This window comes from Pagrus major, chromosome 1, assembly GCF_040436345.1.
Source record: "Pagrus major chromosome 1, Pma_NU_1.0".
Lineage (NCBI taxonomy): Eukaryota > Metazoa > Chordata > Actinopteri > Spariformes > Sparidae > Pagrus > Pagrus major.
The window spans coordinates 4086125-4112729 of record NC_133215.1 but is presented as its reverse complement, the minus strand read 5'-3'; the positions used below and the strand labels follow the sequence as shown (position 1 = coordinate 4112729).

General features: G+C 44.6%; 1 protein-coding gene across 1 annotated transcript; it reads right to left on the bottom strand.

The window, feature by feature from the left end:
* Positions 1–1197: 1197 nt before the first annotated feature.
* Positions 1198–26605, bottom strand: LOC141001705 (NLR family CARD domain-containing protein 3-like). Its single transcript, XM_073472866.1, has 8 exons — positions 26257–26605; positions 25458–25639; positions 22070–23873; positions 20868–21047; positions 12008–12181; positions 10026–10199; positions 4795–4968; positions 1198–3629 (listed from the first exon to the last, which is right to left on the bottom strand). The coding sequence occupies exons 1-8, from the start codon at positions 26409–26411 to the stop codon at positions 3617–3619; spliced, it is 2856 nt and encodes a 951-aa protein (XP_073328967.1). The 5' UTR covers positions 26412–26605; the 3' UTR covers positions 1198–3616.

The window sequence follows — 26605 nt, the reverse complement described above, 5'->3', positions numbered from 1 at the left end:
TGCAATAACAGCCCAATCAGTTAAATGGGATATAAAGTGGCCCCAATTTTTAGAAATAATTTATTACTTGTAGGTGGTGAACCAATCATTTTCTCCTCTTGGCAAAATCAGGGAGTTCATAGTTTGTCGGATATGTATAATGAAGATTGTCTTAGATCGTTTCATGAACTTAGACAAATCTATAATTTGCCCGGCACCTCTTTCTTCTTTTATCTACAGTTGTGCACAGCAATGCTACATATGGTGTCCCATGGAATCAAACCCTATTAACTCATCCCCTAATGCATCTCTTGAACATGGCAAAGGTTAAAAAAGGTTTTGTGTCTCGAATATATAATGAGCTACAAGGAAGACTAACTGGACCCACAGGCAATGTTCTTGTCTGGAATATAGATACTAAAGATTTTGGGCTCAGTATCAACTGGCAGAGAGTGGAGTAATATTCCACTAACATCCTGTAATTATAATCAGCAGTTAATTCACTATAAGCTGATACAAAGATACTATTTATCCCCAAGACGATGCTGCCAGATCCGGATCACTCAGAGCCCACTATGTCGGTTCTGTCCTCACAAAGTGTTGGGCACATACATGCACATGATGTGGGAATGCCCTGGGGTCTGTTCCTTTTGGCTCAGCATTTCCAACATTCATTCTTGTTTAATCCAGACAAACATACCTTGTTTACCACATATATTGCTTTTAAATGATGATACTTTTCTGAATTTAACATTTCACAAGAAGAGAGTACTGTTCGCGGGTTTGACTGCAGCAAAGAAAATGTTGATAAAAAGATGGAAACCACCACATGTTGTAAATGTGTATCTGTGGAAATTGTCATTTTATGAAGTCCTGTCATTAGAAATCTCCAGTGCCTGTGCTCAACAGGCAAAGACAGAAGCGATACAGAATCTGGAATCAGCATCTGAGAGAGTCAAAGCGGTGTTTTGTGTCTATGTGCTGCTGCTGCTGTGTGTTTTATTGTGTTTTGTTCACTTATTATTTCATGTAACCGTCCATAATCAATGTCACCCCCAGGATAAGGGTGCGGGTAATGGGTCTGGATGAATGGAGATGTAATGAAATAAAATAAAATAAAAAATTGATCACAAAAAAAAAACAAAAACTGAAGTAGTGACTTCTACACAGTTTCCATCGGTTCTCCACATTAAAAACAAACCTGCACAGACAACAACATACGGTTAAATATGTTTATTAACTAGATAATTCAGGGTAAATAAATGAAATGGCGATTTAAAGGAACAACAACAGGTAACTGGAAATGTGGACACGGTAAAGTAATGGGGTTATATGAACATGTGCAGGAGGTGAGATCACGGGTTAGTTGGGTGACAGCATTTAAATATGACGAGAGTAATTTTAATACGAACAAAACTGATACTGTTACTCAATACAAGATAAATTAAAGGGGACATATTATGCAAAACTCACTTTTTCCTTGGTTTAGTATGTATATTTGCGTATCCGGAGTGCCTCCCCACCCCTTAAGCATAAGTTTCGACAACTAAGTCAATATTTTGTACCTGCCGGAGTCAGGAAATGAGTCTCTAAACGAGCCGTTTGGATTTCGACCTGATTGTGACGTCACAGTCCGGTCTTTTGCTTTAGTTACTCCAGCTCTCGCGCTGACTGTCTCCTCCCACACTACGCCAGCTACCTGAACGAGGATCCGCCATTTTCTCGTTTCTCGAAAAGTCGCTTCGCAAATGTGTATAGCTCGTTGCCATGGTCACGCGATGCCGTCCTCACGTCTTCCACGCGGCAGGAAGAGGTGGGCGGCGCACGCAGCAGCTCATTAGCATTAAAGGGAAAGGCACTCAAACCGGCCGCTTAGAGCAGCGCTGTGAAACCGGTGTGTAAACACCCTGCTGTGCTCAATCCTTCGGTTTTTTTCGACCAAAGCATGTTACTGTCAATCCATTTAGACATCAAGGAACCATGTCAACAAGCAGAAATGAGCATAATATGTCACCTTTAAATTAAGTTCACTTCCTCTTAATCAGGTTACGATACTTAACTGCATAAAACAAATTAAAACAGAACTTCGTTCTGGTAGAAACTTAATGTAAGTTGAAGTACTTAAGAGATGAATCAATACAGCCATAAATATAAAAGTGAGAAAAATGAACACGTGAGCACTTTGTGCAGAGATCGCTGTCTTGAAGCGAGTCTCAAAGTAAAGAGCGGAAACATTAAAGAAGAGAAGAGTTTGGAGAGAGAAGAGAGTTAAAGTTTGGAGCGAGCAGAGAAGTGATGTCTCTGTTTTGTAGTCTCGAGTGGCGGCGGGCCTGGGGGCAGGGCGGCCGCTGTTTGTCTCAGAGGAGATAACAAGTGGGAAACTTCACAGGAACGGACTCAAACTAAACTAGAGTTTGAAACGTTGCTAAACCGCTTCACCTTCCCCAGAATGTCACCACGGCTTCATATGTGGACTTTGTCCAACACGAAATCATATGTCATTATTAAAACCACTTTAACATCCACAAAGGAATTAAAACTGGATCAGAACATCTAAACACACTTGATTATACAGTAGAAGTCACCACTCATATTTCTTTTAGTTCCAGCTTGATACTTGTTAAACAGGGCACATCAGAGACATTCACTGGTAATAATCCAAACGTATTAACGAGATGATTGAACAGTTTGTCCCGATCATACCAGGACTCACCACAGGGCGGTTTTACACATTACATTCATCTCACTCAATCTTAATTGTAGGGAAGTGTAAGAAAAATCAGTTTTAATAACTTTTCTGCCTGTTTAATACTTTGTTAAAATTAAGAAGATGAGGTTGTGGTTTAATAGCTGTTCAGAACCGTGTTGAAATCTGGAGAAGTGTAGAGAACTTCACAGTGGAGTGCAAAAGATAAGAACAACACAACTATAAATTATTAAGCTGTCAACCGAGATTACTCCAAGAAGGTGGGCGTCACCAGACCTTCACTGTGGGAACGTGTGTGTGTGTTTTAATTAGATCAGCAGAGAACAATTGTCAGCACTTTGTTAATCTAACACAATTGCAAAGACATGAAACTATAACACAAGATTGTCTGTTCCTCTTGATGTCTGGAGAGTGGATTCATTTGATGATGAACCTCGATGGACCTGAAGGAAAGGAGTGTTTCTGTCTTGAGGGGGAAAGAGGACAAATGGTGTGTAGAGTTGTAAATAAGGACAGATGGTCTCCTGGGAATCATCTATTCGACCGTTTTATTGTAAAGACAACAACGTCCTCCCTGCCAGGTGAAGAGGAGAGCTCATATCTGTAGAGGAGTGTTTGCCTTTCAGAAGACAAAGCCTCAATTAAAAGCAGAGGCGAGGGACATGTGTCCCTACAACATCCAGAGGAAACAGGGACGATGCTGGACTGGACAGTGGAGCTGATCTCAGAGCAGTTCACACTGCAGCACTGACATCATCTCCACGTGTTGTGATTGGTCCGTCAGTCGCTGCTGGATGAAGCTCTCCTCTCCGCCCAGTCAGAGCCTCTCCACCCACCAGCTGATGGTGCTGCTTCAACCTCTCTGGATCATCAGGACACAGCTGATCCTCTCAACACCTCCACCTTTCTCACCACTCACTCTGACAGAGATCACAGCCACCAGCTGATGAGAGAAGCAGAGAGACAGCAGAAGTGATACATGAGTGTCTACAGAGACTCCCTCCATCAGCTGTCAGTCAGTGATATAAAGACCAGCAGGACTTCAGTCCTGTTCAGACCACAAGTGGAGCGGCTGTGTAGCGTAGCCAGCTTCCTTTCAGCTCATGTTAACGTGTTGGAGTGAAGCTCACAGACCTGCAGACACATCAAGTGTGTTTAATCTGCAGGTTTCACTCAAGCACACAGTGAAATAAACTGCTCAGAGTCCCTGAACGCATCATCACTGCAGAAACACTCTGATGATGATTCACTGCTGTTAAAAACCAGAGTCTCAGTCACACCTGAACATTTCATCTGCTTTAAATATTACAAACATGTAAATATGGAGTCTGTTGTAAAAACATCTGGATAAAACTAAAGACAGACGGACAGATAAATATTTGATGTTAAAGCTCCTACATGTTCACACAGAGACTGAACAGTCAACACCAGCTGTGGTTACTGGACTTCAGCAGAGGTTCTGGTCTGTGAGGAGACCACATGGTTACTAAATGTAACCACGGTTCTCTGAAATAAGAGTCAGTGATGTGCAGGCTTCAGTCAGAGCGATCTGTACGGTGGCCCTGAAGGTCAAAACACAACCACACTTCAGATTATGGAAAAGGTGGGACGGCGTTCTTGTTTGTTATTGGACAGAACCAGAGTCTCTGGTGACAGTTTGATGTTTTGTGGGATGTTGTTGTGTTTTGACCTTCAGGGCCACCGTAGACCTGAGAGCTGTGACAAAGATGGACTGATCAGTTGTTCAGTGTTGAAATGAGAGAACAGAGATTTGATGCTACAACAGTTTGATGGATGAGGACACTGTCTCTACACATCCTGTGATGCTGTCAGCTGTGATCCAGCTTTACTTCCTGTACACATGAACACAACAACAACAGTCGTCTTCACTTCAACTCAAACACACGATCACAACAAGCTTCTGGCTCCTCTGATTGGCTGACTGTTCCCCCTCTATCTCTTTCTGTCCAATCCTGAAGCCTGTCACCGTTCTCCTCTCACAGCTTCACTGAGGAAAGCAGGAAATGCTGGATCTTTACTCTGATACTGACTGTGTTTATTACAATACTGCTGAAACCAGCATGGACTGACTCCAACTCTCTACTGACCTCAGAGTCTCCAGTCGACAGTTTGGACTCTCCACAAGTTCAGACAGCAGCTTCACGTCTGAATCCTGCAGGTTGTTCCTACTCAGGTCCAGCTCTCTCAGATGGGAGGGGTTGGACTTCAGAGCTGAGGCCAGAGAAGCACAGCTGATCTCTGACAACCTGCAGTCCCTCAATCTGAATAAAGAATAAATGATGAAACTTCACAATTTAAATATTCAGTCAGTATAAACGTCACAAAGCTTCATTAAAATGTTGTAAAAAGACGATTCTGAATATATTTGTTATTGTCTGATAGTTAAAATAGAGATTATTTAACTTTTCATTGTAGTATGTATTTTTCTCATCACTTTAAAAAAACATTTTAAAAACATGATTTGTAATCTGAGATGAAAATCAATAGTTGAGGATGTTCAGAGTGAATTATTCATGTTGTTATATGAAGGTTTTAAATGTGCAGCTCAACATTGCTCTGCCACAGTCAATGGACTAAACCACAGAAGAAGAAAACAGACTTCAGCATTAAGATACTCAGTGTGGATCAGTATAATATCAGCCTGATGTCTGCAGTTTAGTGTCAACACAACTTTCACATCATATTAATCTGAGCACAGAAGTAAAAAATGGTGTCTGACCCCAGAGTCTCCAGTCGACAGTTTGGACTCTCCAGTCCAGCAGAGAGAAGCTTCACTCCTGAATCCTGCAGCTTGTTGGCACTCAGCTCCAGCTGTCTCAGATGGGAGGGGTTGGACTTCAGAGCTGAGGCCAGAGAAGCACAGCTGATCTCTGACAAACTGCAGCCCCACAATCTGAATAAAGAATAAATGATGTCAGTTTAAAAGACTTTAATGTTCCTGCTTGAAATCATTCAGTGTTTAATAATCTGTTCAGAGCTGAAGAAGGTTCAGAACGTAGACGTTTAGAAAATGAAGCTCCAAACACCTGAACCCAACAGGATGCAGGTTCAACACTGTCAAACACACAAAGTGAAACAGAGCTCTCATTAATATTAATGACAACGTGCTGCTGCTTCAATAAAGACGTAGTGATGTCACCTCTTAAACTCTGCAGCTCCACCAGAGGCTCCATCTGTACAAACTCATGTTGTGCAGCCAAATAAAAACCCACAGAAACTGATGTAACATTTGATTCTGCTATTTAAAGCTCCTGTTATTAAGATAGTTGAATTTTCAGTCTCGTTCCAACTCGTCAAATACTGACGCTTTGGGATTGTAGGTCGGGTCGGCCGCCGTCCCAAAGCGTCAGTATTTGACGGGTCGGGAACGAGACTCAAAGATCAACTCTCTCAGCAACAGGAGCTTTCAGATAAAAGTCATCCTGAGCTGAAGTGTTTCAGTCAGTACAGACGTCACATATCATCAGAAAGGTTTGGAACAAACACACGTTTGTTGTTGTCCGACAGAAGAAAACACAACGTTTGTGTTTTTACTTTCAGAAGCAAGAAGGAAAAGTGCAAATCAATGATGAAGAGGTTGATGGAGAATAAAACAGTGCTGAATGTTTGATGTTATATTAGATATGTTTTAAATATGAAGCAGAACAAGATGCTCAGTGTGAATCAGGACAGAATCTATGTGGTCAAATCCCCTTCAGAGCTGATGACATGAAAACTAAGATTTAAACAGTTTGAATAATGTTTTCAAAGTATTAACCGGTTTAAAGTAAATATTCAAATGGATTTAAACATGTGAGAACAACAACAGTATGTGTGAGATAATTGTGTCGCACTTATAATTCATCAGCAGTGTAATATTTTCATGTTATTAAAGTTTGTCTTCAGAGTTTCACACATTCAACACGTGCAGTGTGTTGAATCAGAGATCACATCACACTCATGTGTCTTTTGTCCAACGTGACTTCAACATCATCCAACCTCCTTTTTTCAAAGATTCAACACTTTCTTTTCAGAGATTTAAATCTCTGCGGGGGGCCACACCTTTCTGATGTCAGATTAGGGGGTCTGTGTCCAACAATTTCTGTCACTTTACAAAAGTGACAAACAAACATTAACACCTTCCTCACTCTGTGATTGGTGAGCTGAGTGCAGGTGAGACAGAGCCCAGGTTTCAACTTCTCTCTCAGCTCTTTTTCATTTGTTACACAACTATTTCTGTCACTTTGAAATATGAACTGAGTGAAACACTACCAATGTCTTCCAGGAGAGAACATGTGAGAAGTTACCTCCATATTTAACCCATTGTTGAGCCTCCAGCAGCTCTTGGCTCCACCTTTGGCTGTCTGAAACAGCTATGAACACGTTTAGCTTCACTGATGCACTGATCCCACGCTAAAAGGTGGAGCTAACACACTGCAGACCACTGATTGGTCAGTGGGAACAGCCAGAGTCGTCTCGTCCTCCACGCTCTGAAGTAACATTTCACTTTCTACCTTTCAGCAGTCTTCTGTCTCGCTGCCTGCAGCCTTTCTCAAGTAAAGCTAGTTTCCTTGTTGAGATAAACAACCACACGTGTGCTGTGTGTGGAGAGTGTGTGGTCGAGCAAGAGAGAGAGAGAGAGAGAGAGAGAGAGCAAAACATGTAAATTAATGATATTTTATAGATAAACAGAAACACATGAACTGACCTCAGAGTCTCCAGTCGACAGTTTGGACTCTCCAGTCCAGCAGAGAGAAGCTTCACTCCTGAATCCTGCAGGTTGTTTCCTCTCAGCTCCAGCTCTCTCAGATGGGAGGGGTTGGACTTCAGAGCTGAGGCCAGAGAAGCACAGCTGATCTCTGACAAACTGCATCTCTCCAATCTGAATAAAGAATAAATGATGAAACTTCACAATTTAAATATTCAGTCAGTATAAACGTCACAAAGCTTCATTAAAATGTTGTAAAAAGACGATTCTGAATATATTTGTTATTGTCTGATAGTTAAAATAGAGATTATTTAACTTTTCATTGTAGTATGTATTTTTCTCATTACTTTAAAAAAACATTTTAAAAAACATGATTTGTAATCGGAGATGAAAATCAATAGTTGAGGATGTTCAGAGTGAATTATTCATGTTGTTATATGAAGGTTTTAAATGTGCAGCTCAACATTGCTCTGCCACAGTCAATGGACTAAACCACAGAAGAAGAAAACAGACTTCAGCATTAAGATACTCAGTGTGGATCAGTATAATATCAGCCTGATGTCTGCAGTTTAGTGTCAACACAACTTTCACATCATATTCATCTGAGCACAGAAGTAAAAAATGGTGTCTGACCTCAGAGCCTCCAGTCGACAGTTTGGACTCTCCAGTCCAGCAGAGAGAAGCTTCACTCCTGAATCCTGCAGCTCGTTGTGACTCAGGTGCAGCTGTCTCAGATGGGAGGGGTTGGACTTCAGAGCTGAGGCCAGAGAAGCACAGCTGATCTCTGACAAACTGCACTCCTCCAATCTGAATAAAGAATAAATGATGTCAGTTTAAAAGACTTTAATGCTCCTGCTTGAAATCATTCAGTGTTTAATAATCTGTTCAGAGCTGAAGAAGGTTCAGGATGTAGACGTTTAGAAAATGAAGCTCCAAACACCTGAACCCAACAGGATGCAGGTTCAACACTGTCAAACACACAAAGTGAAACAGAGCTCTCATTAATATTAATGACAACGTGCTGCTGCTTCAATAAAGACGTAGTGATGTCACCTCTTAAACTCTGCAGCTCCACCAGAGGCTCCATCTGTACAAACTCATGTTGTGCAGCCAAATAAAAACCCACAGAAACTGATGTAACATTTGATTCTGCTATTTAAAGCTCCTGTTATTAAGATAGTTGAATTTTCAGTCTCGTTCCAACTCGTCAAATACTGACGCTTTGGGATTGTAGGTCGGGTCGGCCGCCGTCCCAAAGCGTCAGTATTTGACGGGTTGGGAACGAGACTCAAAGATCAACTCTCTCAGCAACAGGAGCTTTAAGATAAAAGTCATCCTGAGCTGAAGTGTTTCAGTCAGTACAGACGTCACATATCATCAGAAAGGTTTGGAACAAACACACATGTTTGTTGTTGTCTGACAGAAGAAAACACAACGTTTGTGTTTTTACTTTCAGAAGCAAGAAGGAAAAGTGCAAATCAATGATGAAGAGGTTGATGGAGAATAAAACAGTGCTGAATGTTTGATGTTATATTAGATATGTTTTAAATATGAAGCAGAACAAGATGCTCAGTGTGAATCAGGACAGAATCTATGTGGTCAAATCCCCTTCAGAGCTGATGACATGAAAACTAAGATTTAAACAGTTTGAATAATGTTTTCAAAGTATTAACCGGTTTAAAGTAAATATTCAAATGGATTTAAACATGTGAGAACAACAACAGTATGTGTGAGATAATTGTGTCGCACTTATAATTCATCAGCAGTGTAATATTTTCATGTTATTAAAGTTTGTCTTCAGAGTTTCACACATTCAACACGTGCAGTGTGTTGAATCAGAGATCACATCACACTCATGTGTCTTTTGTCCAACGTGACTTCAACATCATCCAACCTCCTTTTTTCAAAGATTCAACACTTTCTTTTCAGAGATTTAAATCTCTGCGGGGGGCCACACCTTTCTGATGTCAGATTAGGGGGTCTGTGTCCAACAATTTCTGTCACTTTACAAAAGTGACAAACCAACATTAACACCTTCCTCACTCTGTGATTGGTGAGCTGAGTGCAGCTGAGACAGAGCCCAGGTTTCAACTTCTCTCTCAGCTCTTTTTCATTTGTTACACAACTATTTCTGTCACTTTGAAATATGAACTGAGTGAAACACTACCAATGTCTTCCAGGAGAGAACATGTGAGAAGTTACCTCCATATTTAACCCATTGTTGAGCCTCCAGCAGCTCTTGGCTCCACCTTTGGCTGTCTGAAACAGCTATGAACACGTTTAGCTTCACTGATGCACTGATCCCACGCTAAAAGGTGGAGCTAACACACTGCAGACCACTGATTGGTCAGTGGGAACAGCCAGAGTCGTCTCGTCCTCCACGCTCTGAAGTAACATTTCACTTTCTACCTTTCAGCAGTCTTCTGTCTCGCTGCCTGCAGCCTTTCTCAAGTAAAGCTAGTTTCCTTGTTGAGATAAACAACCACACGTGTGCTGTGTGTGGAGAGTGTGTGGTCGAGCAAGAGAGAGAGAGAGAGAGAGAGAGAGAGAGAGAGAGAGAGAGAGAGAGAGAGAGAGCAAAACATGTAAATTAATGACATTTTATAGATACAAAGAAACACATGAACTGACCTCAGAACCTCCAGTCGACAGTTTGGACTCTCCAGTCCAGCACAGAGAAGCTTCACTCCTGAATCCTGCAGCTCGTTGTTACTCAGCTCCAGCTGTCTCAGATGGGAGGGGTTGGACTTCAGAGCTGAGGCCAGAGAAGCACAGCTGATCTCTGACAACCTGCAGGTCTCCAATCTGAATAAAGAATAAATGATGTCAGTTTAAAAGACTTTAATGTTCCTGCTTGAAATCATTCAGTGTTTAATAATCTGTTCAGAGCTGAAGAAGGTTCAGGATGTAGACGTTTAGAAAATGAAGCTCCAAACACCTGAACCCAACAGGATGCAGGTTCAACACTGTCAAACACACAAAGTGAAACAGAGCTCTCATTAATATTAATGACAACGTGCTGCTGCTTCAATAAAGACGTAGTGATGTCACCTCTTAAACTCTGCAGCTCCACCAGAGGCTCCATCTGTACAAACTCATGTTGTGCAGCCAAATAAAAACCCACAGAAACTGATGGAACATTTGATTCTGCTATTTAAAGCTCCTGTTATTAAGATAGTTGAATTTTCAGTCTCGTTCCAACTCGTCAAATACTGACGCTTTGGGATTGTAGGTCGGGTCGGCCGCCGTCCCAAAGCGTCAGTATTTGACGGGTTGGGAACGAGACTCAAAGATCAACTCTCTCAGCAACAGGAGCTTTAAGATAAAAGTCATCCTGAGCTGAAGTGTTTCAGTCAGTACAGACGTCACATATCATCAGAAAGGTTTGGAACAAACACACATGTTTGTTGTTGTCTGACAGAAGAAAACACAACGTTTGTGTTTTTACTTTCAGAAGCAAGAAGGAAAAGTGCAAATCAATGATGAAGAGGTTGATGGAGAATAAAACAGTGCTGAATGTTTGATGTTATATTAGATATGTTTTAAATATGAAGCAGAACAAGATGCTCAGTGTGAATCAGGACAGAATCTATGTGGTCAAATCCCCTTCAGAGCTGATGACATGAAAACTAAGATTTAAACAGTTTGAATAATGTTTTCAAAGTATTAACCGGTTTAAAGTAAATATTCAAATGGATTTAAACATGTGAGAACAACAACAGTATGTGTGAGATAATTGTGTCGCACTTATAATTCATCAGCAGTGTAATATTTTCATGTTATTAAAGTTTGTCTTCTGAGTTTCACACATTCAACACGTGCAGTGTGTTGAATCAGAGATTACATCACACTCATGTGTCTTTTGTCCAACGTGACTTCAACATCATCCAACCTCCTTTTTTCAAAGATTCAACACTTTCTTTTCAGAGATTTAAATCTCTGCGGGGGGCCACACCTTTCTGATGTCAGATTAGGGGGTCTGTGTCCAACAATTTCTGTCACTTTACAAAAGTGACAAACAAACATTAACACCTTCCTCACTCTGTGATTGGTGAGCTGAGTGCAGGTGAGACAGAGCCCAGGTTTCAACTTCTCTCTCAGCTCTTTTTCATTTGTTACACAACTATTTCTGTCACTTTGAAATATGAACTGAGTGAAACACTACCAATGTCTTCCAGGAGAGAACATGTGAGAAGTTACCTCCATATTTAACCCATTGTTGAGCCTCCAGCAGCTCTTGGCTCCACCTTTGTCTGTCTGAAACAGCTATGAACACGTTTAGCTTCACTGATGCACTGATCCCACGCTAAAAGGTGGAGCTAACACACTGCAGACCACTGATTGGTCAGTGGGAACAGCCAGAGTCGTCTCGTCCTCCATGCTCTGAAGTAACATTTCACTTTCTACCTTTCAGCAGTCTTCTGTCTCGCTGCCTGCAGCCTTTCTCAAGTAAAGCTAGTTTCCTTGTTGAGATAAACAACCACACGTGTGCTGTGTGTGGAGAGTGTGTGGTCGAGCAAGAGAGAGAGAGAGAGAGAGAGAGAGAGAGAGAGAGAGAGGAAAACATGTAAATTAATGACATTTTATAGATACACAGAAACACATGAACTGACCTCAGAGTCTCCAGTCGACAGTTTGGACTCTCCAGTCCAGCAGAGAGAAGCTTCACTCCTGAATCCTGCAGCTTGTTGTTACTCAGCTCCAGCTTTCTCAGATGGGAGGGGTTGGACTTCAGAGCTGAGGCCAGAGAAGCACAGCTGATCTCTGACAAACTGCAGTTCTCCAATCTGAATAAAGAATAAATGATGTCAGTTTAAAAGACTTTAATGTTCCTGCTTGAAATCATTCAGTGTTTAATAATCTGTTCAGAGCTGAAGAAGGTTCAGGATGTAGACGTTTAGAAAATGAAGCTCCAAACACCTGAACCCAACAGGATGCAGGTTCAACACTGTCAAACACACAAAGTGAAACAGAGCTCTCATTAATATTAATGACAACGTGCTGCTGCTTCAATAAAGACGTAGTGATGTCACCTCTTAAACTCTGCAGCTCCACCAGAGGCTCCATCTATACAAACTCATGTTGTGCAGCCAAATAAAAACCCACAGAAACTGATGTAAAATTTGATTCTGCTATTTAAAGCTCCTGTTATTAAGATAGTTGAACTTTCAGTCTCGTTCCAACTGTTAGAATAAAATGTCTTTGTATTTGTAATCTGTATACTGTGACCTGTCAGTTGTTTTATAAACTAATCACTGTAGTTTCTATAGATCCATAGAGCAGAAGGCCACCTCTGATTATCAGTTGATTGAAACAGGATCCGTAGGACAGAGGGCTACTTTGATTATCAGCTGGTTGAAAACAGAGGGACAAGACATCATCAGGGTCAAAAGTCAAACCGCCTAAAGTTCAGTATGCAGTTCGTCATGTGAGGCATACTGTAAGATAGAGGGCTCAGATCACTGAGTTGGTACAATTGAATATTGAAGGAGGAGTCTAGGGTTTAGGTTTTCCTCCCCTTTAGGATGCTGGCTGAAGACGGTTGGAGCAGCTAAGTGCCAAGAGGCTGGGACCAGCCTGTGCACCAACAAGGGAGAGCCAAGTTTAAACCAGGGCCGCTCCCCAACAGTTTTTGGACCAATTAGATAGGAACACATACTATATAACTTTGTCTAAATTCTAAGTAAGGCACTCTCTTTTGGGAAGTTGATTGCAGCTAACTGCTTGCAGACTGCGATTGGCTGAATAAAAGGGGTCCATGTACATGTAACATTTTGGTGTCCTGATGCTAAATAAATACTTGTACTAAGGAACAATTCGGCTATAGAATTCTTCTATGCAAATCAACGAACGCGCTGACACAACTCGTCAAATACTGATGCTTTGGGATTGTAGGTCGGGTCGGCCGCCGTCTCAAAGCGTCAGTATTTGACGGGTCGGGAACGAAACTCTTCTGAGGGGTGGCCTGGGCTGAAAACTCACTGGCCGCCCCCGAACACTCACTGGCCGCCCCCGAACACTCATTGGCCGCCCCTGAACACTCACTGGCCGCCCCCGAACACTCACTGGCCGCCCCCGAACACTCACTGGCCGCCCCCGAACACTCATTGGCCGCCCCTGAACACTCATTGGCCGCCCCTGTGGCCGCCCCAGATCTGATAGGTAGTTGGTCAAGTTCGTCAACACAAGAAACAAGAGAAATGCTGTCAATCAATGATGACAGCTGATCAGCTGGTTTAGGGCCAGTTTTACATGTTTAACTAACACAGTAATGGTCATACTGAGGCTGTGAGAGCTGATTTCTGCTCAGCGGACGTTTGGCCATGCAGGTCTGATAGGTGAGCCATGAGAGATGAGCCCGGCAGCTGCACCTGCTGCTGCTGCTGGTCCGGTCGTTAATGAAACAGGAGGACGTCCCAGTGACAACGTCAACTGCTGGATAACAACGCTGAACTCTGTCGGTTGAGAGGTTTGGTAATTTAATGTTTAGTTGTGTCCTAGTTCCCTCTGAATGTGTAGGAAAACTTTATCTAGCACTAAGTAGCAGCTAAAAGACGAACTAGCTGCTAAGCTAGCCTAGCTAGCCTAGCTTAGCAGCCTGCAAACCAAGTTAAGCATTTAATGTCAGCGTTTTGTTTTTTTATTGTTATGTGGACACCGCCATGAAATATGAAACGCTGTTTTCTGGACTGAAGACTGAGGGTGTTTGTTATGTCTGAAAACATGCAGTTTGTCTTCATAAGGTGTCCTGTTGGGCTCTGGTAGGTTATGCACTGCAATTGACAGGTTACTGTGTCTTTAAGGTTTTCAGCAGTGATGTACGGCAAGGTCGTAAAATGTAAGGTGTGCGTCAGTTCAGTAAACGCAACAAACGAAGCAACACGTTGTGGTCATTGACTCCTGCACGAACACAATATTTGGCGAACGAGGATGTCTGAACTCGCCTTACCGCCTCCTCCACCTTTCCTACCTGTTCCCGGCGACCCAGCTGTTCCCTGGGATCGGTGGCTGCGGTCATTTGAGGATTATCTGCTGGCGTTGGGACACACGGACCTAGCGGAGGCCAGGAAGTGTGCGCTCCTACGCCATTGCCTCGGGCAGGAGGGACAGCGAGTCTTCGCCACGCTCACCTTATTGGACGATAAGTACGCCACAGCTACGGCCACTTTGAAGGCACACTTCAGCTCCGGGAGAAGCCGGCGGATGTACCGCTTCGAGTTTCGTCAGAGGACCCAAAAGCCGGGTGAGACCGTTGCCCACTTCGTGTCAGCTTTATGTGAGCTGGCTAGGCTTTGTGACTTTGGGGCTTTGGAGGATGGACTTGTAGTTGACCAGTTAATAGAGAAAACGTCATGGAACCAACTGAGGGAGAGACTTTTATTAGAGCCAGACTCCATGACACTAGCAGATGCTGTAGTGATTGGAAAACAGTTGGAAACGGCCCTAGCGGAGGCGCGCAAGTTCGGCCGCGCAGTGCACGACCCGATGACGTCATCACCGCCGTCAGTTCATCATACAGAGACTGCAGAGTCAAACGACGGGGTGAGTGACAGTTTGGATGTACAGAGAGTGGACAGGGGGCCCAGAGAGAGTGGGGCCAAGAGCTGTAGCAACTGTGGCTCCTCTAAACATGCTGCCAGAGATCAATCATGCCCTGCTCGGGGAAAACGTTGCCGCAACTGCAGCAAGTTGAACCATTTTGCACGCTGCTGTCGCTCTTCCCCCGCTTCCCATGATACTGCTGCTGTCCCCATAAACACTGTTCAGACCTCACAGCCTGCCTTCAAACATTGCACATGCCGTGTGGGCACAGCTCTAATCCCGCTCCTCGTGGACACAGGAGCCAAAGTGTCAATCCTGAACAAATGCACATATGACCGCTTCTTCAGTCAGGTGCCTCTGGAAGCAGCAGTTAAACCCCTGTTGGGCTACGGCCATTCTCCCATCTCCACTCTGGGCGTGGCTTGCCTTCCCGTCAGATATGATCAACAATGTGCACCTAACACCAAGTTCTGCATCACCCGGAGTGGAGCGAACATTATGGGCCTAGATTTGTTCCTTGCCCTGGGTTTTGCTGTGAGTGATGCTAGAGGCCAGCATGTCCTGCAGGTCGCCACCTCCTGGCCTGACCGCTACCCACAACTGTTCAACGGGCTGGGCCGCATGACAGGATTTGTACACCAGCCTACGGTTGACCAGTCAGTCCGCCCTGTCATCCAGCCTCTACAGCGCATTCCTCTGGCTCTCCGTGACGCAGTGGAGGCCGAGCTGCAGCGCCTGGTGGGGGCAGACGTCGTCGAGCCTGTCAACGCCTCGCCATGGGTGTCGAACCTGGTGATAGCTAAGAAAAAGGGGGGCGGACTGCGACTCTGTGTGGACCTCACAGACGTGAACAAAGCCATCATCCCCGACAAGTACCCCCTGCCTACGGCTGAGGAACTCACTAGCCATTTCCACGGCTCCTCTGTCTTCAGTAAGATGGACCTACGAAATGGCTACCTGCAGGTTCCTCTGGCACGACCCAGCATGGACCTTACAGCGTTTGTCACGCACATGGGGGTCTTCAGATTCAAACGCATGGCATTTGGACTCTCATCAGCCCCGAGTTGCTTTCAGAAGATAATGTCACTCATACTGGCCGGTATCCAGGGTGTCTCCATCTACCTGGATGATGTGGTCGTGCATGCACCCTCCACCACACTGCATGATGCTCGCCTGGTGCAAGTCTTTCAGCGTTTCGAACAGCATGGGGTCACACTGAACGCTGAAAAGTGCATGTTCGGGGTTGAGGAAGTCAAGTTCCTGGGCTTCAGGCTCTCGAAGGAGGGCATCACCCCGATTATGTCCCACACTGAAGCCATTCTGTCCCTCCCAGACCCGCAGTCACCATCCCAGCTGTCTTCCTTCCTGGGGATGGCCGCCTACTATCTCAGGTTCATGCCACACTTCTCTGATTCAACAGCTCCCTTGCGCCGGCTGCTCAGGAAGGAGGCTGCGTGGGACTGGACCCCGGCCTGCCATGAAGCCGTGCGCGTCATCAAACAGCAGCTCACGTCCCCGCCCACACTGACCCATTTCAGCCTGACTGCGTCCACCTTGGTCACCTGTGATGCTTCTGGGGTGGCGCTGGGCGCTGTCCTCTCCCAGACTCAAGACGGGGTGGAACGCCTGGTAGCTTTCGCCTCACGAGCACTTACTCCAGCGGAGCAGAAGTATTTGGTGGGGGAGAGGGAGGCTCTGGCCTGTCTGTGGGCTTGCGAACGCTGGCATGTTTATTTATACGGGAGGGCTTTCACCATTCGCACAGACCACCAAGCGCTGACGGCACTGCTGGCGACCCAAGGCTCGGGGCACAGGCCTATGAGACTGCTAAGGTGGGCTGACAGGCTGAACCAGTACAACTTCAGTCTGGAGTTTGTGCCTGGGCGGGCCAACACAGTGGCCGACCTCCTGTCCAGGGCTGTGTCGGTGACGAAGGAGATGGGTGGGGTGTCATCAGACCCAGAGAGCGACGAAGACTGGGTCCACATCCTGCACGGGCCCCTCAGCTCAGCAGTCACCCTGGCGGAGCTGCAGCAGGCCTCAGCTGCTGATGAGGCCCTCACGACTCTCCGCACCTACGTCCGGGACGGCTGGCCTGCCAAAGTGGATGATAGGCTGCTTCCCTACTACCGCTTCCGCAACGAGCTCTCCTGCTGGGGGGCTGTGTGCCTAGCTCGCGGTCACCGTGCGGTCATTCCAGAGACTCTCAGGTCCAGAGTACTACACATGGCACATGAGGGGCACCTTGGGGTGGTCAAGGTAAAGCAGCGCTGCCGGGATACAGTTTGGTGGCCCCACATAGACTCTGACGTTGAGGAGCTGGTGCGTAACTGCGCCTGCTGCCTTCTGAGTGGGAAAACAGGCCAGCCCGCCACAGCCCCTCTCACCCCAACCCCTTGGCCGTCTTCACCCTGGGAACATATCCAGGTCGACATCTGCGGTGAACTTCACGGGGCGCCTGCTCATGCCCGGTACCTGCTGGTGGTGCACGATCTTCATTCGAAATGGCCAGAGGTTTTCCAATTGAGCTCCATCACCGTGCACTCCATCGTCGACCGCCTGGACAACCTGTTTGGGCGCTGGGGCCTCCCGGGTGTGGTCACAACAGATAACGGGCCCCAATTCACATCAGCAGAGTTCGCAGAGTTTCTCACGCTGCGGTCCATCAAGCACATCAGGACGGCAGTGTATCACCCAGAGAGTAATGGAGGGGTGGAAAGACTGAATAAAACTCTCAAAAATGGTATCCGAGCCTGTCTGGAGGAAGGGAAGACCTTCAGCGACGCTCTCAACCAAACTCTCCTGACCATTCGGGCATCCAAACATTCCACCACTGGAGTGTCACCTGCATTGCTAATGATTGGACAGGAACTAAAGCAACCACTGGACTGCTTGAGAGCTGAGCCACCTCCTGCACGTGGGAGCCCAGGGCTCCAGAAAGCCAGAGCTCAGGTGAAACATTCGCAGGCTCGGATGAAAGAGAAGTACGATGCCACACGTAGAGTGCAGACCCCCTCACTTTCAGCAGGGGATTGGGTCAGGATCAAACGCCTCCACCACCAAAATAAGCTGCAGTCATACTGGTCAGAGCCCCTGCGGGTGACTAAGCAGCTGGGGCCGGCCACTTACAGACTGGAGAACGGGACTCGTTGGCACTCAAACCGCCTGCACAGAGTTGCAAGCCCCACTGTACCAGCCTCACCTCTGTCGCCGGCAGCTCTAGGTTGGCAGCCCCGGCCAGGAGGTAATCGGGTGGCAGGGGACCCACCAGCGCCACTCGACGCAGCTTCAGGGCCAGCACGCCCTCAGAGAATGAGGGCCCCGCCTGTCTGGCATGGGGACTATGTGACAGGGTGACATTGATATTGGGGTGGGGTGCGAGGTGAATGTTATGTTTCTGTTCCCTGGGGGGTGGGGGGAAAATGTTATGTCTGAAAACATGCAGTTTGTCTTCATAAGGTGTCCTGTTGGGCTCTGGTAGGTTATGCACTGCAATTGACAGGTTACTGTGTCTTTAAGGTTTTCAGCAGTGATGTACGGCAAGGTCGTAAAATGTAAGGTGTGCGTCAGTTCAGTAAACGCAACAAACGAAGCAACACGTTGTGGTCATTGACTCCTGCACGAACACAATAGTGTTTTTGCAGATGTGTGTGTTCAGTAGAGCTGATGTTATATTTTTGACCAACCAGTGTGTGAAATATAGTGTGACAGTCCAGATTTAAGGAGCTGTAACACAAGAACAAGCTGTGATTTATTTATTTGCTCTGTGATTGAAGGGCTGTTTAAAGACTTTTCTCTGGGAGATAAAGGACTTTTTGTTTGTGTCAGTTAGCTCATCTTCACAGTTCACATGTTTGAGACGTTAAACAGGCAGAGGCAGAGCAAACTGCATTCAAATGCCACAAATGCTTGAGATGCAAAATGTGTTAATTGTGTTATTAAAAGTGATGGAAGATGTCGGTAGTTATGTAAAAATAAACCTTTGTAGATACTATAAATAGACATAATGAGGCACATTGTTGACACCTCCTTTATTTTGACATGTTAATGGAGTCAGAGCTGTTATTTAAGGGCCTCCAGAGCCCCACGAACATCCTGTATTTTACACACTGATTCTCACCCGGTTTGACAAAGATCCTGCTTGAAGTTTGTAGTTATAGCTATTACTTCAAAGTGAAGTGACTGACTGACTGATTGATTGATTTACATTTCTTTGCTTTACTAATTGAGGCGCCATCTTGTGGTTAAATAAAAACACACCTGGCAAAGAACAAACCAAAAAAATCTAATTCCAGTATCTCCAACAAATGATATCTAAGGTAAATAATAACATAAACTCAGCATGTAAAGAACAACACATATTTCTGTTTCTTCCTTACAAGCTTAGTTTATCTTTTGCTCACAGATAAACTTTTTAATAAGGCCTGTCTTTAAGTATTTAGCTTTGATTTGCAGTTGTTGGTTTGTTCTGTTGCCTGGATTGCTGTGTTTTTATGTAACCACAAGATGGCGCCTCAATTAGTAAAGCAAACACAGGTAACAGTCCAGGTGACACAGATGATGAGCTGATGACTGATTCATGTTATTCTACAGGATGAGTTAAGAGCAGTTGAATTGTGCTCCCTAATCTAACTTGTGAAGAGATGAGGACTTTAATCCACTCCAAGGAAATGGCTCTTAGAAAATCTGAACCCTATCCTGAACATAATTACTGATTAAAAACAGACATGTTAAATAACCAGAGGCTCCTGAGGACTGTGATAGGTGGAAATGGAATAAAAAATGACTTTTTAAAAAGATTTTTTACCAGCATAGACACCTTTATTTGACAGTTACGAGACAGGAAATCATGGGAGAGAGAGGGGATGTGACACACAGCAAAGGACGTCCAGCCGGGATTCGAACCGCGGTCGGCTGCGTACGTGGTATTAAACTCGGCGATGCCACGGCCACCCCACACTAGCTTTGTGTCCCATCTTGGCCACCCCAGTAAAAATGTCCTGGATACGCCACTGGAGACTCAAAGATCAACTCTCTCAGCAACAGGAGCTTTCAGATAAAAGTCATCCTGAGCTGAAGTGTTTCAGTCAGTACAGACGTCACATATCATCAGAAAGGTTTGGAACAAACACACGTTTGTTGTTGTCTGACAGAAGAAAACACAATGTTTGTGTTTTTACTTTCAGAAGCAAGAAGGAAAAGTGCAAATCAATGATGAAGAGGTTGATGGAGAATAAAACAGTGCTGAATGTTTGATGTTATATTAGATATGTTTTAAATATGAAGCAGAACAAGATGCTCAGTGTGAATCAGGACAGAATCTATGTGGTCAAATCCCTTCAGAGCTGATGACATGAAAACTAAGATTTAAACAGTTTGAATAATGTTTTCAAAGTATTAACCACGGTTTAAAGTAAATATTCAAATGGATTTAAACATGTGAGAACAACAATTTTATTATTATATATTTATTAATAATTATATATTATTATAATTCATTGGGACACAGTTGTCATGTGACTCATTTTAAGTGCACTTAACTACAGTAACAATACATGAAGAAGGTACGTAATAATCCTTTAACATTGAAATAAAGAGACACTGTTATCCAATGAAGAGCACATAAATACATGAGGAGGTGTCTTCTGTCCAACGTGACTTAAACATCATCCAACATCCTTTTTTCAAAGATTCAACACTTTCTTTTCAGAGATTTAAATCTGTGTGTGTGTCTGTGTGTGTGTGTGTGTGTGTGTGTGTGTGTGTGTGTGATATAAATATATAATCTGCAGTCAAACTGTTCAGACTGTCAAACTTTAAACTGAGTTGTTGTGATTTGAGCTCAGACAAACCCAGAAAACAAGTGAACTGAAGGAAATGTAAAACTTCTGTTCTGATTTAAATGATCTACACAGAAACACATGAACTGACCTCAGAACCTCCAGTCGACAGTTTGGACTCTCCAGTCCAGCAGAGAGAAGCTTCTCTCCTGAACCCTGCAGCAGCTCGTAGTTGTAACTCAGGTCCAGTTCTGTCAGATGGGAGGGGTTGGACTTCAGAGCTGAGGCCACGACTTCACAGTGACTCTCTGAGAGTCCACAGTTAAAAAATCTGTGATTACAGATAAAAGAACATTAAAACAATAAAATGTGAGACTTTATTGTGAAAACAGATTCATACATGTTGCATCACAAAGCACAGGTGGTCAGTTGGTCGGCCTGAGCTGGTCAGTCATTGATCACAAGGTTTGTAGTTTGAAACTTGAGCTCCTTCTGCCCACGAGGCCCCAGACTTTCCCTGCCTGAGGAGATCAGAGGGGCTGAATCGCTGCCCCGTTTTATATCAGCCCCCAAAACACACTTGAATAAAGCTGCTTTTAACCCTGATGTGGATGTTTTTATCTTCATGTTTGATTTTGGTTTGTTTGATTCATTCTGTGCTCTTTATATTTATATTTGTAATTGTCGGGTAAAACTTGCTTTTTCTTGTGACTCTTTCGTTGTGTTGCTGTTTAATGTGTGTACAGCACTTTGTCACTGCTTTTAAAAGTCTTATATCAAGAAAATAAATCAATAAATGAACCTCCTGAGTGTCCTTGAGCAACATGAACCAAACTGATGTTCAGGACAAAGTGTCCAAATGACTGTAATGTAAACGTGTCAGATTTGAGCTGATTTATATTCATGAAGCTTCATGTAAATTCACTGTAGGTTGTAACTGCACTCGTATGTGTTTACCTCAGTTATGTGTTTGTGTGGATTTTGTTCTTTGATGCATTTTATTCTGTCGCTCCGTCTGCTTTTCACCTCCCATTCAATTAATTCAGCGTCTTCTACTGCATCAATAGTATAATTAGTGCTAAAGATTGAGTTATTATCATTTGATGGGTGATCATTTGTCTCAGGTGGAGTTCACCTGGCTGAAGGAAATGTTTTGGAAAGTAGACGACTACCTGTCATTTCATCTCTGAGCTTGGTGATGATCATTGATTCAATCAGCAGGTTTCATACTTGTTGAGGAAAACATGTATCGTGTTGAGGTTTTATATAATGCATGTGTGTAAAGTGTTTGTCTTTAATACTGAAGGCTTCAGCTTTACCAGGATTTTTAATGTTCATCACATCTGGACTTACCGAGCCTTTCTACAGTTCCTCACAGCTGGAATCAGTCTCTGTTTTCCTGCGTCTGATGTGTTATATTTATCTGTGTCCAACTCATCCAGAACCTCCTCTGACAACTGCAGCATGTAGGCCAGAGCTGAGCAGTGGATCTCAGAGAGTTCCTTCTTTGATCTGTTCTCTGACTTCAGGAACTCTTGGATCTCCTGATGGACTGAGTGGTCGTTCATCTCCGTCAGACAGTGGAAGATGTTGATGCTTCTGTCAGGAGAGATCTCATCACTCCTCATCTCCTTCAGGTTGTTGATGGCTCTCTGGATGATTTCTGGCCTGTTGTCTGTCTGACCCAGCAGGCCTGCTAAGAGTCTCTGGTTGGACGTCAGAGAGAGTCCATGAAGGAAGCGAACAAACAGGTCCAGGTGACCATTCTTACTTTCGAGGGATTTCTCCATGGCTCTCTTCAGGAAGTCCTCCAGGGTTGAGGGACTCCATCCTCCCAGGAAGTCCTTCAGTACCTCTGTGTTGCTGTTGGTGTAACAGTGGAACATGTAGACTGCAGCCAGAAACTCCTGAACGCTCAGATGAACAAAGCAGTAGACTGTTTTCTGGAAGATCACACTCTCTCTTCTGAAGATCTCTGTACAAACTCCTGAGTACACCGAGGCCTCTGTGACATTAAGACCGCACCGCTCCAGGTCTTCTTGGTAGAACATGATGTTTCCTGTCTCCAGATGTTCAAACGCCAGCCTCCCCAGCTTCAGAAGAACTTCCCTGTCAGCCTCCGTCAGCTCCTGTGGACTCGTCTCACGTCCCTCATCGTACTTCTGCTTCTTCCTCTTTGTCTGGACCAGCAGGAAGTGTGAGTACATGTCAGTCAGGGTCTTGGGCAGCTCTCCTCTCTGGCCTGTAGTCAACATGTGCTCCAGAACTGTAGCAGTGATCCAGCAGAAGACTGGGATCAGACACATGATGTGGAGGCTCCTGGAGGTCTTGATGTGTGAGATGACTCTGCTGGACAGATCTTCATCACTGACCCTCCTCCTGAAGTACTCGTCCTTCTGGGCGTCAGTGAAGCCTCGTACTTCTGTTACCCTGTCGACACGTGAAGGAGGGATCCGATTGGCTGCTGCAGGTCGGGAAGTTATCCAGACGAGAGCCGAGGGAAGCAGCTTCCCCTCGATGAGGTTTGTCAGCAGCGCGCTGACTGATGACACCTGTGTGACATCAGACACAACCTCATGGTTCTTGAAATCCAGTGACAGTCTGCTTTCATCCAGGCCGTCAAAGATGAACAGAAGTTTACAGACAGCGAGCTTCTCTGCTGTCACCTTCTGTAATGTTGGATGGAAAACATGGAGCAGCCTGAGAAGACTGTACTGCTCATCTCTGATCAGGTTCAGCTCCCTGAACGAGAGCACAACCAGCAGACTGACATCTTGGTTTTCGGAGCCCTCTGCCCAGTCCAGAGTGAACTTCAGCACTGAGAAGGTTTTTCCAACGCCAGCGACGCCGTTGGTCAGAACCACTCTGATGGGTCTCTGTTGGTCAGGTGAGGCTTTAAAGATGTCGCAGCACCTGATTGGAGTTTCACTGAAGGTCTCCTTCTTGGAAACTGTCTCCAGCTGCCTCACCTCATGTTGGGTATTAACCTCTTCACTCTGTCCCTCTGTGATGTAGAGCTCAGTGTAGATCTGGTTAAGGAGGGTTCCACTTCCTGTTTCATCACTTCCTGTTTCATCACTTCCTTCAGTCACACGTTCACATCTCCTCCTCAGACTGATCTTATGTTCATGGAAAACCTCCTGCAGACCAACATTCACTGAAAAAAGAGACAAAAGTGGGAGACAAAAAATACAATGTGACAATCAGCAGTCAATGGTCTTTTCATTACAAGTTAAAAACATCAGTATAAGAACATGTTTGTTGTTTTCTTTGTCTTTCTCTCCACCTTAACGTCGTGGAGAGGTTTGTGTGTCCCTGTGATCCTCGGAGCTCTGTTGTCGGGGGCATTAGCCCCTGGCAGGGTCTCGCAAAGCTAATTAGCCCCAGAGGAGGAGCCGGACTGACAGTGATTCAAAGAGCCTTTATGAATCAGCCACAAAAGGTGCTGCAGCACCTGAACCAGGAAAGAGACATCAGGGCACCTTTCTGGAGCTCAACCTGGGAGTGGAGGTCGCTGGTGAATATCTGGTGTCTGGCCTTTGACTACATGGAGACGCCACCCTGTGGGCTGACTACCAGCAGGGACGGGCATTGGGGTCGGGTGTGTGCCAGTCTCATGCAAAAGAAGGCAGGTGTGCTGATTCCTGGCATCTCAGACTGGTCCTCAGGACAGGGAGTGTCTCCTCTCATGGGGGAAGGAACAGGTGCTGGTGCCGGAGGTGGGGCGGTACCAACTAGATTTAGTTGGGCTCACCTCTATGCACAGCACTGTTTCTTGAACTCAACTCCTTTGCTTGAGGGACAACATCTCAGGTTGGCCCCTGTAAATGACCACCACCTGCACCTCAGCCCGTCCACTACACTCTGCTGCTGCTGCTGACTGCTTGTTATTCCCTCACTACAAGGGAGGACCAGCTACTGCTCAACTAGATCCAGACTGTCTGATGTCCTGGATCCACAATAGTGACACAAACTCCCCAGTGACATCAGAACAGAAGAAACTCGACACAACTTCAGACTGAAAACTCTCCTGTTAGACTGAAAACTCTCCTGTTCAGACTGAAAACTCTCCTGTTCAGACTGAAAACTCTCCCGTTCAGACTGAAAACTCTCCTGTTAGACTGAAACTCTCCTGTTAGACTGAAACTCTCCTGTTAGACTGAAACTCTCCTGTTCAGACGGCACCTTGGTCCATAAAAACAATCTCTCTCTTGATCTCTTATTGCTTCTAGTTGTAGCTCTTGAACCATTTTAGCATAATTGATGAATGTGATCTACTCATGTTGTATCCACATGGTTCAGTCAGTTATTTTCAGTCTCTTTGGTTAAAAACGTCAGCTAAATGAACGTATTTTAATGAAGCAGGTTACATTTAAAGCTGTTTAATGTGCTGACACTGAGCAGCTAATTAGCATCTGCTGCAGCCTGAAAATAGATGTTAGCAGTGCACTTTTCCTCACTGGATGTTTGTTCGGTGGCTTGTTCAACAAGTGGATCTGCAGGACGGGGTGTGTGTTTGTAAGTTAGAGGAGGAGGAGATGTTAGCAGGAAAGCTAATGTGGACTGTTGTTTAAAGTGCTGTTTTGTCTCAAGCTGCTGTCTGACACTTCTCCATCTCCATCTCTGCATACAGAGAACAAGCAGCTCTCTGATTGGTTAATGTGTGACATAACAAATGTATTAAAACAACAAGTAGTGTGTTCAGACATGAAGACATCAGCAGACAGATATATAGTCTTACTTTCTCCACACTGGGGACAGGAGGAGTGTCCTGGTGAAGCAGACTGGTCCCAGTATGATGTGATGCACTGTCTGCAGAACCAGTGTCCACAGCTGGTAGAGACTGGATCCTTCAGGACGTCCTGACAGGAAACACAGCAGGACGGCTGCTCCTCCACAGAAACATGCCTCCTCTTCTTCTCTCTGTGAAGACATTTCTTTAGGACTGAAACCATTTGTTGATTGTTTCTAAAAATATCAAGATTTGGTCGACACTGTTGAAGCTCAGATCAGCTGACAGAGGACAGTAAAACTGTCTTTACTTTTCTGATGAATTCAGCTTCAGTCTGGAATAAAAATGGCTGCTTGTATTATTTCAACTCTTCTGTTTAGTCAGTTTGAACCTGGAGTTAAAAGTGTTCTCAATAACTGAGGTCGACCACGATGACATGACTTTAACTATGACATGACTTTAACTATGACATGACTTTAACTATGACATGACTTTAACTGTGAGATTACTTTTTAAAAAAAAGTCTAATTACAAATTCATAGAGGGAGCAAACTCCTCCTGTCCATAAATAAGAAGTTTAACAATTTCTATTTGTCCTCTTTGATCAGATTACAGCTTTTTACGTGACTGACAGCACTAAGAGGACGATGGGACGAATGATCTCTCTGTCATGAGCCCCAAAAGGTTTGTTAAAGTTAGTTAGCAAATACATTGTTGTTGAAATATACAAACACAACATGAACAAAACACGTCATTGTGAGAGGGAACTGAAAAAGTCACATAAATGAGTTAGTATCAGGTGTCTTACTCTGAGTCTGATGGTCCAGGTTCATTACTGAAGTCTATAGGAAGATCGTTGGACCAGTCACTCTTCATAGACAGACAGCTGGATACTGGAGACTCTGCTCTCTGTCTGTTGGACTGAACTCTGCAAACACCAACATGTTTGTATTGATATCTCATGAATCTTTGAGAAATTCTCTGATGACAAAGTCATTTAAGAAGCTCTAAACACACAAACTTCACTCACCAGCCCATATATACAAAAACAAAAGATAAAAAAACAACAACTATGAACTAAGAGCCAGAACATAGAGAATCTGACACTCCAAACTATTTACACTAATGGGGAGCCTACAGTAAGGAAAGAAAAAAAA